The 16,105-nt window shown below is 35.9% G+C and overlaps 2 protein-coding genes across 7 annotated transcripts; one reads left to right on the top strand and one right to left on the bottom strand.

The window, feature by feature from the left end:
- The first annotated feature begins 751 nt into the window (after positions 1–751).
- Positions 752–7,655, top strand: LOC140834196 (uncharacterized). 3 transcript variants are annotated; one of them, XM_073198892.1, is made up of 15 exons: positions 752–873; positions 1,316–1,682; positions 2,404–2,481; positions 3,054–3,109; positions 3,680–3,799; positions 3,874–3,944; positions 4,149–4,242; positions 4,375–4,584; positions 5,107–5,358; positions 5,734–5,842; positions 6,009–6,076; positions 6,570–6,639; positions 6,878–6,952; positions 7,058–7,149; positions 7,352–7,655. In XM_073198892.1, exons 2-15 carry the CDS (start codon positions 1,410–1,412, stop codon positions 7,425–7,427), a joined length of 1,644 nt encoding a protein of 547 aa, XP_073054993.1. In that variant the 5' UTR covers positions 752–873; positions 1,316–1,409; the 3' UTR covers positions 7,428–7,655. The 3 variants fall into 3 exon arrangements, 2 of the variants coding, with proteins under 2 accessions (XP_073054993.1, XP_073054992.1); XM_073198891.1 differs by having other exon boundaries at positions 756–889; XR_012118662.1 differs by lacking the exons at positions 6,009–6,076; positions 7,352–7,655 and having other exon boundaries at positions 755–889; positions 7,058–7,155.
- Positions 7,656–8,761: 1,106 nt separating this feature from the next.
- Positions 8,762–15,806, bottom strand: LOC140834195 (uncharacterized). 4 transcript variants are annotated; one of them, XM_073198888.1, is made up of 5 exons: positions 15,188–15,806; positions 13,163–13,239; positions 12,335–12,570; positions 11,500–12,232; positions 8,762–11,193 (listed from the first exon to the last, which is right to left on the bottom strand). In XM_073198888.1, exons 3-5 carry the CDS (start codon positions 12,566–12,568, stop codon positions 9,137–9,139), a joined length of 3,024 nt encoding a protein of 1,007 aa, XP_073054989.1. In that variant the 5' UTR covers positions 12,569–12,570; positions 13,163–13,239; positions 15,188–15,806; the 3' UTR covers positions 8,762–9,136. The 4 variants fall into 4 exon arrangements, with proteins under 4 accessions (XP_073054989.1, XP_073054988.1, XP_073054987.1 ...); XM_073198887.1 differs by lacking the exon at positions 13,163–13,239 and having other exon boundaries at positions 15,180–15,805; XM_073198886.1 differs by lacking the exon at positions 13,163–13,239 and having other exon boundaries at positions 15,188–15,801.
- Positions 15,807–16,105: the final 299 nt, after the last annotated feature.

The raw sequence follows: 16,105 nt of genomic DNA, 5'->3' as shown, positions 1-16,105 counted from the left end.
TTTTATATATTCAGAGTGAAAAATAAGAATTTTATATAAAAAAATATTTTTTATGAAAGTGATCATATCAAAAAAAAAAATTATAAAATTGATTTGTGAAATGATTTTATTAAAAAATTTGTAATAATAAAAAAAAGTTCGAAACATGATAGCACCAGTTACTTTGTGGAAGTGGTGTGCTTATAATAAAGAGTGAGTCTTGTATGATACCGTCTCATCGATCTTAATCTGTGAGACGGGTCAACTTTACTCATATTCATAATAAAAAATAATACTCTTAGGGTGTGTTTGGTTGAGTGGATTAAATAAGGATAGATTAATAGTCCAATATTTATCGTTAAAATTTTAAGATGTTTTAATAATCATTTTGACTCGGTTTAAGATTCAATTTTATTAATCAAATAGTTATCCATAAAATTGGATCTTAAATCGGGTCAACATGATTATTAAAACAACTTAAAATTTTAACGATGAATATTGGACTATTAATCTATCCTTATTTAATCCACTCAACCAAACACACCCTTAGCATAAAAAGTAATACTTTTTCATGGACGACCTAAATAAAATATCCGTCTCACAAATATAACTCGTGAGACCGTCTCACATAATTTATTGTCTTTTAACGAAGGTACAACCACAAAATGCCTCACGAGAGTTGCTGGAACCAATGACATCCAAGGGCAAAGCCGTCAACACATGTTTAGTTTCAGATAAACACGACAAAATTCCACAAAATAAAGGCCAATTAATAAATTCCAATTCCACCCACCCCCTCCATTTTCTGCCCCAAGAAAATTTTCCGTCTAATCATTACTTCTCATCTCTGAAGCTCTAGCCTCTTTGTGGATGTCGTGGCGTTGCTACACAAATGTCAATCCATTCCCATGTATGATAATTCGAATTATATTTCATGATTCTTGTTCATATCATGTGCGGAAATCTTGTTTTGTTTTTTGTTTTATGTGTGTGCGCGCGCAACATAAATTTATGTTAATTGATTTTTGTGGTCCGGGTTTTCGAATTTTCTATGATTTTCTTTGAATGGTTCTGTGAATTATGCAAAAGGTTTCAGAGCTGTTGAATTTTGTTACATGTTGACGATCGAGCTTTCATTGAGGTGGCATCTTTCGGAAATGGCATAAAAAGATTGAATTTCGATTGAGATTGAAAGAATAGGTGCAGGTTATCTGATAGTTTTGATGCTAGTGGGGCTTGTGCTTTATTTTATTTTTTTAGTTCTATTTGTTTTTTCCCCTGTGCGAGCCATTGTTGAAATCAAGGTTTCTGTTTGTTTTTGGCAAACATTGTGAAGGGGTTAATTTAATGTCGGCTGGTGAGCGATGAAGGTGAAGCTTGGGGCATAAACTGTGTATCACGCTGGGGCTGTGATTACTAACAGAGGTGGCATGCCAACGGATAATGTGGATTCTGTGGTGACACTAGATCAAGTTCCACGCTGGAGTGATTCTGAATATCGATGCTCATATGAGAATGAAGATCCTGCTTTTTCTAATTCATGTTTTGCGGACCCTTTAACATCTGCCACTGAGGGAGAGAATGGTGGAAATGGGATAGTAACTAGATTTCCCGTGGATCAGGAAATCAACTCAAAGATATATCTCTGGAGGGGAAACCCTTGGAATCTCGAGGTGGAAGCTGTAATTAATTCGTCCAACGAGGTGAGTGATTGATTCTTTATGACGGTAACTCTTTATATCTGTCATTGGGAACTTCATGATGTGACAGTTCCTTCGGATGGTGACCCAAAATTGTTGTTTTGGAATGTATGATATTTCCATTCTTGTTCATCCAACTTTGGAATAGTCATTGGCCAGCTTATTTGTGTACTTGTGTTTGTGAGAACTAGCGACTGTACTTCGATGTTTATTTAGTGTTTGCTTATCTGTATGTATAACTGCTTTGGTAATTATGTTACTGGTCCTGCAGTTAGGGGATGGTCTCATAATCACATTATTAGTCCTCTAGGATAAATGGTAATGAATATTCTCACCATGTGTTCCCCTTTTCCAAATCATGATTACATCTATATCTGCGAAGTGATCTTAATATGCAATAACTTTCCTGCTTAACCTGTAGATAATATCGACTGACTGTCATTTAAGAAATTTTTTCACACCAAACTTATAAATTTGTGACTTTTACCGTTCTACCACTGCTTACCCATGTGGCCATCCCTATTGAACCTTAAAAGCTGTGGAATCCGTTTTATTTAATGGATGTGATACAGTTGTCTTCACGATTACCTAAGTTACTTCTTTTCTGTTTAAGTAGGTATTTGAGACTTGAGACTTTACACCTATGCCATTGGATGTTTCTTTCTCGATTGCATTTCAGTTGGATTTCCTCCCACCAACTACATGTTTTATGGATGTAATACAGAACCTAGATGAAGCACACAGCAGCCCTGGTTTGCATGCCGCAGCTGGACCCGGTCTCGCAGAAGAATGTGCTTCATTAGTAAGCCATACTGAATTATCTATAATTGTGCATCAGCACATTTAATGTTAATGAAATCATTTTGTGAGGACTTTTTTTTTTGGAAAAGACGTGCATTGTAATTATATTTTATGTTGTTTTAGTATCATAGAGAATTTCCTCGACTATCATATATGTCCTGCACTAAATACATGTGTTTGACATTAGCATGAAATCTAATCCAAAACCTTTTGGTTTTTGGTCAAAGTTATTCATGATATGGACATGTCCAGGGGCAGACCATGTACCCTAATACTAGAATGTCCAAAATGTTTTGCATAACTTTGTCGACTTTAAATTATTAGACATGTCTAATCACAATAAGGTTATAATTTATATTCTTGGAGGGCAGCCATTGCTTTCTTTGTAGAATTCAATATTAAGGATTTTTGTCTGGTTTGGATCATGGCAGTTTTTTACATGCTATTTGGGTATTTTCTATTGAAATGGGTACAGGGTACATCTGGTGAAACTCAAGTTTCAGGTGATGGGAAATTTGGAAAAGTTTATTATGTACAAATACAAACTCATGGTGATTATTTTTACCTTCGCAGGGTGGCTGCCGAACAGGGATGGCAAAAGTTACTAATGCGTATGACCTTCCAGCAAGGTGATTATGTTGGAATATTGTTCTCAGATATTATACCTTGTGTTAAGATTGTAATTTATCTTTCACAGTCCTCATCATATGGCCGCACTTATACTCTGTGGGATTTGAACCTTCTGAATACGAATGAAAAATATTCCCAAGCCTGGTGGTGATTGCAGATGCCATTAAGTAATGAAGAAATTGGCTGCGCTTCTCTATCAAAATCTGGATGAATAATTTTTTACCAATAGGCATCTCCTTTTATTATGGTGTACATAATTCATTTGGAAATTGGTCGTACTTGAATATTAGTTTATTATGTGGATAAGCATGTACATTTCCCTGTTGAAGTCACTGTCTCTTTAGGTATAGATGGAAGTTGTATCATGATATGAAAAGTTTGAAGTTTTTTACTGCATTTTTCTTGTTTTCCACTCTTGTAGTTACATCTTAAACTTTGGAAATTTGAGGTGCATAAGATGGGGAATTAATCTTTTTCCATGTTATACTGCTCTGGCGCTTCTTTGGATTTCATCGTTAAAATTAATTGCCAACTTCTTACTCAACAGTGTAGTTGCACGTGATATGCAGGAGGGTGATACATACCGTTGGTCCCAAGTATGCTGTAAAATATCATACAGCTGCAGAAAATGCTTTGAGTCATTGCTACCGCTCTTGTCTTGAACTTCTCATTGAAAATGGACTTCAGAGGTAGTTCAATCTCCAGACATTGCAATTAGTAATTTTATTTTCTTGGTTTAAGTTCTTTTATATTATGAATATAGCATTGCTATGGGGTGTATTTATACGGAAACCAAAAGTTATCCTCGAGAACCGGCAGCTCATGTGGCAATACGTGAGTATCCTTTCTTTTCTTCCCAATATTTCATCACTTCTATTAAAATCTCTTTTAGATTTTTCTGTGTGTGCTTTCTACCTTTCTATTTTTGTTACGTTGACATATGTCTTGACGTTCAGTTTATGTTTGTGAGCATTCTTTTGACATGCTGTTTCGTTCTTATATGTTTTGCTGTGACCAACTTTTGTTCTCTTTGGCTAGGAACTGTGAGACGATTTATTGAGAAACAGAAGGACAAAATCCATGCAGTTGTATTTTGTACTACAACAGCGTCTGATACAGAGATATATAAGAGGTTAATAGATGGAACTCTCACTTTGTCAGATCTAGTGATGCATATTTTATTTTTAGCTGACGAAAATCTTGTCTTTTAGTTCAAGATTCTTAATGCTTTGAATTTGGAATCATTTGTTACTTATTAATGTAGATTGCTTCCACTATACTTTCCACGAGATAAACACGAGGCGGAAATAGCTATTTCAAAGCTTCCGGCAGATGTTGGAGATGAAAATGGTGAAACAGTCATCGATGAACGCAAAATCAGAATCAAACCTTTACCCAATTTGAGGAAGAGTGGTCCAACTTCTGCGCAAATCTCAACTGATCTTCCAGTCAGTGGTATTGGAATGGCTAGACAGTGAGTAACTTCTTCCACTCCCTTCGTTGTCTCACTGGTGTGCTCATGCAAAAAAAAAACATGCTTGAGTTTTTAAAGTCATTTGTAGTTTTCTAAAAGAAAAAAATTCCCCATTTAGTTCTGGTCTGTGTCTCAGCTTATTCATATTGCTCAGATTTTTAGAAACTTTCTTATTACCTTCTTGCACATTAACATCTTTCTTGTTTCGTAAAATCACTTTTTTGGTAATTTCTCTGCTTGTTGATATTATCACATATGTGTTGCGAGGATGCTATCTATCTAGTTTATGATGTTCTTTTCAATAAATTTCTCAAGATTCCATGATTTTAGGATCCTGCATGTACATTAAATACATTATGTGTATTCAGTATTTGATTTTTGTCTTTTATGCATCTTATGGAAACCTTTAACTATTGTATTCCAATTGTTCAGAAGCCAGCTTCTTTTTTTTGTCCTGTGGTTAAGAGGCTTGGCTTTTGCTTTGTCATTCGTGGATTATGCTAAAAGCTATTTTGAAAACAGGGACTCGTCGTACTTGGACTCATATTTAGACCCTGCCTTTATGTCCTTGATAAAAGATCCAGATCAGAGACGCAGAGAACAGTGGCAAAAGGCATCACAGGCACGAAGTGGTTGGAATTTTGCAAAAATGCTTGGATATGGTGATCTTGGGGGTCATCCCTTGTCTGCTGCTGAAGAATATTCTCTTCATTCTAGATATCTAGCAAAAGCCAATTCACTCAATCTTTCTGAAATTGCCGAAATGAAAATTGTGTAAGTGATTGTAAAAAGTTGGCATATGAGATGCTGATGTGCATATGCTGTGTTTTCTTTGGCCTCCTTATCAGAGGCTGTCATGGAGTTACTGCATGCGGATTTTGTCTCATATTTTCATGGTCTACACAGAGCAGTTTTTTTAAAAAAATTGAATGAATATGATAAACTAGATATGTGCCTCTGTTCAATGTTGATTCTGCCTGTGTTTGGTTGTCATTAAATCATCAGCTTGTGATGGATTCACATTAATTAAGAACTAGACTTGTATAATATGGGCTGATAATAAATTTATCGGTCTGGTTATGTAACACAAATTATGACTCACTCTATCAACACCATGATCTTAATATGCCACTTTCAACTTTATTTCAGTTACCGAGGTGGCGTTGATAGCGAAGGCCATCCAGTGATGGTGGTTGTTGGAGCACATTTTCTACTTAGATGTCTTGATCTAGAGCGGTTTGTGCTGTATGTCGTAAAGGTGAACAAGTAGCAACTGTTTTTAGTTAGTTTTGTTATAACTTTGAAGTATTATGTGCTCATGAAGTGTATTGTCTCAAATCTGTGTTCCTATATTTCCTTGAATTGTTGGATCTATGCTTATCACTTTCGAAGTTTTATATTGTATGCTTCATTTGCATTTTCAGGAGTTAGAGCCCTTAATACAGAAGCCTTACACCATAGTTTATTTCCACTCTGCGGCATCTTTGCAGACGTGGGTACTTTCTTCACCATTTTATGTTCTTTGCATAAGCTCACTGTAGCTCATACCGATTTATTACTTCTTTAATTTAAAATCTATACGTTGCTTTGATTCGTTTATTCAATTTGGAAACAACTCTAATTTTATTTTCTCGAATGGGAAAGGGGTTTAGGCAGGATCGTATCTGCAACCTCTCTCATTTCGAGAAGTGTTTGGTCTCTCAACAAAATAGGCAGAACAACTGACTTTGATGGAACCATTTCCTTAAACTTTTGGTGGCCACTAAAAAGCTTTGTACATATGCTCCATTAAGGTTGCAACACCGTGCCTAAAATCTTCTTGTTATGACTTCGCTTCAAACTTTGTATCCCTGGGAATACTAACTTCTCTATTGAGGTTGTTAGGAATTTGCACAATTCTGCATGTTACTAAACCAGTTTCCACCAAAACCCAATGTCATTGATTCTGGCTTCTCTTCATTTTTTTTTTCTGATTTGAGTTACAGGCAACCAGATTTGGGATGGATGAAGAGATTAGAGCAAATACTTGGTCGGAAACACCAGCGTAATCTTCATGTACGTGGGATTAGTCTTCTTCTTTTCTCTCTACCCCTAATTTAATTTTTTTGTTTAGCGAACAAACATTATCTCTAATATACTGTGTAGTTGTGTAGTAACTAAAAAAACATATGTTTGTGTTGGCGTACGATTTAGGAAGACGTGAGTTGCGCTTTTACCATTAGCTATAAGAATCCTACAATTTTTCATGCTGATTTGACACACTTGTGAACTAATGTCTGTTTCTATCATATAGGCAATATATGTCCTTCATCCAACCTTTGGGTTGAAAGCTGCTATATTTGGTTTGGAGTTGATGGTAGATAACGTGGTAGGCCTTAAAATCAATCCTTTTCCACTTTTTACTAGATTACGACTCGTTGCAAATATGATGTACTCCTTTTGGAGCTTATGAAGTTGTAATCGACTCTTTTAGGTGTGGAAGAAGGTAGTCTATGTTGATCGTCTTCTGCAGCTATTCAGATACGTTCCACGTGAACAATTGACCATTCCAGATTTTGTGTTTCAGTGAGTTTCCATGCCTTTAAGTTGATGCCTTCGTGTTGTTGGTTTCATTTAAAAAATTTCTGTTACGATGAGCCATTATAGTTTTGCTGAGGCCATATATATTCAAAGGGTGCAAGTCATGGATCGTCAATTTATTGAGTCCCATCCCATTTCATGAAAATCATGAATCCTAGAAAGTTTTTTCATGTAAAATCTGATGCAGGCATGATTTAGAAGTGAATGGAGGAAAGGGTGTCATTGTGGATCCAAGAACAAAATATGTCTATCAACGGCCATAAACGTACGTTACATTACATCACTGTCACTTTAAATTCAGCTCTGGGGAAGACAAAAAAAAAGTTAGCAAGATTGTGTTTTTCTTTGATTCATTTGCAATTCAGGTTTGTATTTTGTTTCAGCATTTTCTGTATCTATTTTTAGGTATGCTTTTTTGTATATCGAATAAATTTTTTGCTGTCATTTATGTAACATCCCTGTTTTTTCATCTGATATTGTTTAAAATATTCTCTTTTTTTGTCTATTTTTTATTGTTTATTAGCTCAAAGCTGGAGCCTGTAAAAAATTCAGGGTATGATTATTAATATAATCTAATATAATCAACCATGGAATCAACTGAATTGTCAGTGTATAAATATGTGAAAATGGTCCAAAATATTCAATACTGATCTGATAAATTTAACAACAATAATTATTATTTAAATGTATTTTTTATTCAATTTGGTTATATATGGAGATATAGGATCTATGTTTAATCAAGCATTGACTCGTTTGAAAATTTATATTACGCGAAGTGGTTCAATGTTTTTTCTCACCAGAGCAAGTTTTTTGTAGTTGATATTATTGGTGTTTTTGGTATGAAGATCTCCCTAAGGTTGGCCATCGTGCTTCCTGCTAGAAGTGTTCGACTTTCGGTGACAACCTAGAACTAAAAAAATGGAGAGAACCGAGAAAATTTTTGGTTTTCCTGTTTGGTTTATCGATTATTTGAACAATTTCGGTTTTGAGTGCATAAAAAATTCGGTTTTCTGTTCAATTTTTGTTTTTTCAAGAGCCGAAAAGCCAAAAAAAATTAAATTCTTCATTTTTTTATTGTATCATTAAACCCAAACGTGTCAAAGTCTCCACTTAAATAAACAAATATTTAATGTTTTGAAACTCCCCTCATCTATTCTGTTCACTTCCCTTGTTTTTTTATCTCTACTTTTCTCAATTTTCCACTCTTCTCGATCAGGAATGAATCCAAGATGCTGTTTGCTCCCCCAAAAAAAAGTGTTGCTATCTGTTTGAAGATTTGTATTTTATTTTTAGAGTAGGTTTTTTGTGAGACGATTTCACGAATCTTTATCTGTGAGACGAGTTAACCCTATCGATATTCACAACAAAAAATAATACTCTCAACATAAAAAATAATATTTTTTCATGGATGAGATCCGTTTCACAAAATACGTGAGACCGTTTACACAAGTTTTTGCTCTATTTTTATTACTTCTAAATTTTTAAAATTTGATTCTTCTAAAGGTTTTGAAAGGATTCTTTAAGCTTTAGAACAATCCAATATTAATTAGTATTTTAAAACAACTAGATCTTTTATTCAATTTATGCACTGGACAAAAAACGGAACCATATTATGAAAATCCAAACAAATCGAATCAAAATAAAAACAGTTCTGGTATCAGATTAGACATTTAGATAACCCAAAAACGAAAAACCAAACCAAAATAAACACCTCCTACTTGCTGGCCATGGGAATACAGACGGCTTGTATTGAAAACAATGATGTGTATATATATATATTCTCGAAGATGAAATGAGTTAACTTCATATCTAAATTATACAAGTAGGTAAACCAAAGTGAGCAATGAAGAAAGACTCAAATTATGATCTGCGATGACATTTACAGGACAAACAACCTTAATCTTGAAATTATCGAAGACATGCACCCACCAGGATGTCTCCATAATCAAGAAACCAGGGCCTCTTCTCATTATTATGCTGATGTAACAGTAGGGGTATTGCCTGCCGGAAATCTCTGTCTTCGGGGGCGTCTTGTCGTCTTTCCCCACCCGGTTAGGCTCCTATCCTCCAAACCAGATTCAATGTCATTCAGTTGGGGCATCAATGGAGCACAAACCGCGCTTGGAACGGGTGTAGTGACAGTTTCAACTACCAAGCGTCGCCTCCCTCTAGCACCACTGTTTCTGGTCCCGTTTCTTCGTGTCAATCCTGGATTCCACTGATGGCCTGTGGCTTTCATTATCCCTCCAAAAGTTTGAAGATCCTCAGTCACTTCATGCCTTGACAATGATGTTAGACCAGGAAGTGTGTCCCGCTGGAAATCCTTCCGCTGCCTTCCTCGCCTCGAATGACCCCTTCGTGATCTAGTTGCCAACATGTGGCTGGTCCCCTCATCTTTCTCTATTTGCACTTCGGGTACGAAGAGCTTAGGCGTGTGGTCTTCTTTTTTAGTTTCCAGTAGTTGCAATGTCATCTCTTCGAATTCATCGGTCTCCTTGGATAACTCTTGCTGTGGGAAGGCAACTCCAGCTCGCAATTCCTTACCGGATACATGTTCGAGTTCAACTGCGCATAATATCATGGCATTTACAAACCAGAGGAGCGACTCAGCCAAGGAAGCTTCGGATACATTGACACGTGGACAAGAAGATGATATGGAAAGCATTGCATCTGCTGCATTTTGAAGAACTTCATCGTGAATAGGTTCAGCATTACTTTCTGATACTGGAAATGATACATCTTCTGGCACCTTTTTTTCGGCCTCTGCGTCATCATCCTCGCTCTCAAGTAAAACGGGAGCTTCTAAATCTATCTCCAAAGTTACCTTGACACTGTTAGTCTTGCTTTCAAACGAGGGCACAGGAGGGTCTTCACAATCACTAACAAAGGAGTTCAAATCAATGTAGCATGTGTTTTTTGTTGGTTTTTCCACAGTCGGTTCCTCATCAGCTATCTGCTCATCTGGCTCACACTCTACATTAATATCAATTATTCTGTTCACCCTTTTGGTGCTGACGATTGCAGCATAATTGACAATAGTAGATGCGGAAACACGGGATATCGGCTCCTCTTTTGGAGAAATCGTTGCAAAAATGGGAAACCCGAGAATTTTCTTAACATTTTGAGTCTCGGCGTTCAAGTTCTTCTCGGTAACTCGACAATCACTTGGAGCCAACGTATCTGTTGTTGTGACCGTTTGATGAAGATCTCCAATTGTTTCACGGCTATGACACAATTGATTGGAAGAATCCGGAACATAACTCGAGCATCTTTTATTGCCATTAGCTGGCTTAGGTCGAAGCCAAGGCAATGCCGGCAGATGATATTCCGGTTTAATCTTTCCATGAGTCAAATTGAGATCTTCCACGATCACTATCTCATTTGGTGAGCTTGAAACCACCTCATTCAAGTTAATATCTAGTGCAGGCTTTGAATCTTCATGATACGATTCACGTTTTTCAAAAGTCCCAAATCCATGATTAGTCGAGCGGTCAGATACTACTTTATCATCCTTACTATATTTGAGAGAATCAAAGCCAGCCAACGGCAAGAGAGCTTGTGTTTCTTTGAATCCTAAGGCAGACCCATGGTAAAATCCATTTACTAATTTTCCTTCACTCTCTAAACCTGGATTCAATCTAGAACTTGCATCAACTCGCCACTTTCCTCCAAAAAAAGGCTCATCCCGAGTCTGAGAAAATGACTGAAAACCTCTATCCACTGCCGCAGCTGAATTGAAAGGGGGTTCAAATGTAGTTAACTTTTGGGCAAAGCCATTTTTTGACTTCACCAAAGATGAGGCGGAATGTGTCCGTGAATTGGTAAAAGAAGGGGAACCAAAGAATGTGTGAGAGAGATCACGACTGTTTTCTGAAAAATCTGCACCATGGTGAGGATTGTCTCTCCAAAGATCTTGTCTACTACAAACAGATGGAAATAATCCAGAAGGATGATTAACCTGGTTAAGCATAGGAAACTTATCTTGTCGCGGTGCTTGACTCATAGAACTGAGGTAGCTTTTGTCGAATCCTGAAAGATTGAAAAAGAAAGTACCTTAATTAATATTATATTAACAATAAATAATATGACAATAGTTGCATGAAAATCCCAAACAACAAGAAGGTTACTGTGACAGAGTTGTTTCACATGACTGATATACTAATTTCAAATGTTACTCCCAATTTACTTGGTAGTCCTGCAGGGAAGTAGCAAGTAAAGAAACTTCTCCAACCAGCTTAAATAAATTCACACAATAATGGAGTTTAACTTACACAATTGACAAGGACAAGGATGGATCATTTTGAAAAATAAAAAGAACCTTTATCAAACATTTACCTGCTTCATAGAAGTCCTTCTCGTTAACTTTACTTCCAAAAGACGAGTTTAACAAAAATTTATCCTGGATTGCTCCTAGATGTCCAGCACTTGATTTAGCAGACTGATTCATCCGTTTAGTGTCTCCATTACTGGAATGACAACCGTGGAAATCAAAATGTGATGGAGCCATTGATTCTTCATACTGAAAGGGTTCATTCAAGTCAGCCAACCCAATCGAGCCCCTAAAACGACCATTGGAAGTTGAAGCATTTATTGGAATCTTTACACCAGCTTGACTGTCGAGGATTAACTTCATGCTACTTTTTGCTGAAGTTGTTGAATTGTGCTCAAAGTGTCCCCCTTCTTCAGTATCTTCATACTCTTCTGCCGGACGATGAAGATCAAAGAGCTTCTTCCTCACTTTCAAAGGTCTTGAATCCAATCCTTCATGATCCTTTGAAGAAGACCCATTCTTGAATGGAAACTGACTGGGCTGAGTGTCGTTACCAATAGTACAACTCATGGGAGAATTAGCAACCTCGACACCCAAAATAGTTGTTCTACCGTAAGCAGAATTTGTCGTAGGAAAGCCTATCATATGCCATTTTCGAGCATCTTCTGATGGCTTTTGAGACCCTCGAAGACTTGATGATGATGATGGCTCTATTGAAGCTTGTAGATGAAATTCTTTCCTTTTTATTTCTTCCATCATGTCTCTTTGAATTCTATATAGTCGGTGGAGTTCATGTACCTGGATGCCAAATAAAAAACAATTTAGAAAGGATAAAGTGTGCCAAATTCACTCAAAGAACTATTGATAAATGGGTATAACATACAACTCCAATCTTGTTACCTGATTTCTAAAAACTGTCTCGTGTTCAAGCATTTTCCGCTTCAACGCATCCTTTTCATACCGTGGATGATCATCTATTGTAGTCCTCGGAGTGTATCCATTGAAATACTGCCCATTTGTTACTGTATTGTCTCCGTAAAATAAAGGCCAACTACTACTGCTAGAATCCTCATTAAGGTCTCTCATGGAGTAATATCCTGGCAAGCAGTTTTTGTACTGTACTTTTGTTCCCATTCCTGCAATAGAACATTAATTTTCATTCCCACATTCGCGTTTATGAAACCAGAATTACTGCCCCGTTATTTTCTAATTCACTGAAATTATCAAACTGCTTAAAATGTAAATTTACTTATGAAACCAGAAATAAATGCCATTCAATTAGTCTTTACGAGTACAGTGGGTTTGACGCACTCGATGTACTGAGAACAAGACTTCGACAGTGAAGCGCAACAGAGCAAAATTTAAACATGGAACGAAAAGGCAACTGACCATCCAGCTTGAACTTCCAAAACTTAATGAATTTGCATGCTACGGTATGACAAACATGAAGCCAAGGCTGTTAAACCAAGGAAGACAATCTGTTTCCCAATTAAAAACTTTCTAATTAAATGCATGTGAAGTAATTTCTCAACTTGAAGGTGACACCTCAAACATGGCACTAACCAGAAAATCAAATACTCAGTAATCTATTTTTCTCTGAAATTGAAAATCCCACCATACAAAAGGAGGAATGCTTTCTAGTCACAATTGTTTGACAATGTATATATAAAATTAAAACAACCAAAACAATGAAATCAAAACCACAAACTTCCTATTTGGGCTTCTGACCTGCACCAAGATGGTGCGGTGCGTCAATTATCAAAGGCAGATCAATTTTCGTGAAATTGTAAGAAACATCAAATGAGCTGGAACCAAAATGAAACAAAAGAAAATTATGAGGAGGGAAAGACACTCAGCTTACAGGCTATAAATGCAAATTGAGACAATCATGTGCTATTTTTCGATTCGCACAATCAAGTGAACAATACATACTATACTGACAGACATGAAATAACTGCATTGTCGTTGCCGTAATAATAAATTCAAATGTTATAAAGGTCAATCAATGTGACTTAAACCACATTATATCAGATATTCATGGCATAGAGTACAAATCCAGAATTTTTGTTCCTGGAATCCGGGAAAGTCTGCATCGAATTTCATGGTTATACTTATGCAATATAAACAAATTGTGTAATAAAACAGGACAAATGTAGAAACATTACATTAAATATCTCACATAATTCAAACAACAACTCAATCTATCATTTTATATATATAGAATGGTGTGGTAGTGTTATGCAAGAATGAACCTTTGAGCATACATGGCTACTTTCTTTAGAGAGAGGAATATAAATCAAATGAAAGGGGGAATCACGAATTTTATCGGATCAAGACCATGCTCTGAGTTCTCCCAGGAAATACGAAAAGAATATTATTTTCCTCGCTATTTCATCGCTGATTTATATATGAATGAATAAATAAGATGAATAAACTTTGTCTAGATTTAGCAATAAATACAAGAATCTTTTCTTGTATAAGCACAGGGGAGCAATGCTGGGACAAGGGAGTCAAATGGGAAGCACATTGCACATACTAACCCATTATCATTGGTTTAAGTAGCCTTGATGGAATTACGAGATCATAGATAAGTATAAGTTGTTTGTAAGCAAATGACAATCATATGAACACATGTATAACGCCTTAAATGATGTCTAGGGTTCATGAGAATCATATTACATCACAAAATATAAATGACAGCTTAAATCGACATTACATTTATGAGATGTCGACTATGAAAATCCACGGACATTGCATCACAGCAATCTAATGGTTCTGTGAGGTGAAGAAATACCTTTTGAGGAAAATCTCAAATGAAATTTGTGATTCTCCCACGACAAATGTAATGCAATATCTCACACTTGGAGAAAACCCAACCAAATAATTGATATATCACAAATTTGGGCTATCAATATTGCCCAACAACTAAATAACAGTGTTGCAAGCCTTAGAATTACAAATGTGTATGAGGTCATTCTCCCGCTAGGAGAACGGAATTATGTGGCGCAAAAATAATACCCATACTTGGCAAAGCATGTCACAAAATAGCCTTCTTTGATGAAGTAACTTCACTTCGTACTTGGAGAAACCATGATAACTGAAGCAATATACATAACATGGCCACATTTATGTCTTCACACGCTTCACCGAAAATCAGACTAACCAACAAGATTAGTAAAGGGAAAATATTTACAAGCCAAAATTGCACGAAATTGCGCTGTCTACACTAACACATACGAACCAGATCCTAAACAAATACTCATACGTCAAAACCAAATACCACAAGAAGTAATCATTGAAACTTCAATGAACACCTCAAAATACACGAGCATCAATCCCTTGAAGTAAATCCACAAAATCCAATCATTCTCGCCAATGAAACCGATAATATACAGAACTCAAATGCATATTTTGACAACAATCACGAATAGCAAACATACATGGAGCTGAGAGTAGGTAACAAAAGAAAAGGAAGACCGGTCATTTATTTGACAAGATTGAATAAAACTATTACAGTATCTGTTCTCTATAAATATGTATTGAATAATAAACAAAAACTAGCAAATGAATCATTATTTGCAACGAATATATCTATTGGAACAAATCAGATGCTTTATTATTAACCAGGGTTTTTAATCATAATAAATCACAACTCCGAATGAAATATAAATTCTGTTTCTTTAAACCATAGTCGGAACCAAGTAAATCTCTGCACAAAAACATTAAAACTAAATAAAAGAGATACATAATTACCTCAGACCCACATCCTGTAAACACCTTTCGTCAAGAACCCTTCATAAAAATTGAATCATCCAACAGTATTTCCCAGAAAATAAGAAGTCAAGATCGTGCCCAATTCAGAGGCTTTTCCACTATATGCACAACTCTAAAGAAGGCCAAACAAAAATAGGAAGAAGAAAACATATTAACACATGAAACAAAAGAATACTAATAACTGTCAAATGAAACATTGAAGTGATTGGTTCGGTAACTCCATTGAAGAACCTCAGATCCTCATCAAACTTAACAAAAATATTTTAGATTTCGATTTGCTGGGCCACTCTCTCTCCCCTCTCCATTAAGGGGAACACAGAAAGCAAGAAACTTTAGCGAGAGAGAGAGGGAGACAGGAAAAAATGCATACAAAAAAGGATTCTTGCAACTGTGTATATTTACTACTATACAATCAAAATCCCATTATTTTATTATATTAGAGAGAGAATTGGAGAGATCCCAGATAAGAAATCATCACACTAACAAAAACGACCTTCTGTGAGACTGTGACACGAAATTTGTCAACATCCGTTTCTTTACATTCTCCGTAAAAAAAATCCACTCTTTTCTCTCAAACCTCAGACATAGAAGCTATGCAATATTTCTTAATTGGTTTCAGTTAAATCAATTTCTGGGTTTTTGTGGAAATGAAAAGGAGATGGGAATTTCTATATGGTTCTAGCTTTTGGATACGGATTTAATTAATGAAAATTTAATATCATATTCTTACCTATGTTAATCTATTTTATACCTAATATATAGTGCTTGCTTTTATTTTTTTAAAAGAGAAATGTATGGTCACTATCACTCGAATGTGTATTAGATAAACCTCATATATACTAGTACACAGACGCACGCGTTGCGTGCTTGTATAATATTTTTTATACTTCATTTGAT

This window comes from Primulina eburnea, chromosome 6 (genome assembly GCF_022965805.1).
Source record: "Primulina eburnea isolate SZY01 chromosome 6, ASM2296580v1, whole genome shotgun sequence".
Taxonomy (NCBI): domain Eukaryota; kingdom Viridiplantae; phylum Streptophyta; class Magnoliopsida; order Lamiales; family Gesneriaceae; genus Primulina; species Primulina eburnea.
Note: the sequence above shows the minus strand (reverse complement) of the source record. Positions and strands in the feature narration are given on the sequence as shown.

Coding starts and splice junctions, on each gene's coding strand:
- LOC140834196 (XM_073198892.1), top strand. CDS start 1,410: ATGCCAACGGATAATGTGGATTCTGTGGTGACACTAGATCAAGTTCCA. Junction 4,243..4,374: donor GATACAGAGATATATAAGAG/GTTAATAGATGG, acceptor TTATTAATGTAG/ATTGCTTCCACTATACTTTC. Junction 5,359..5,733: donor ATTGCCGAAATGAAAATTGT/GTAAGTGATTGT, acceptor ACTTTATTTCAG/TTACCGAGGTGGCGTTGATA.
- LOC140834195 (XM_073198888.1), bottom strand. CDS start 12,568: ATGGGAACAAAAGTACAGTACAAAAACTGCTTGCCAGGATATTACTCC. Junction 12,233..12,334: donor AGACAGTTTTTAGAAATCAG/GTAACAAGATTG, acceptor TTTGGCATCCAG/GTACATGAACTCCACCGACT. Junction 11,194..11,499: donor GAAGGACTTCTATGAAGCAG/GTAAATGTTTGA, acceptor TCAATCTTTCAG/GATTCGACAAAAGCTACCTC.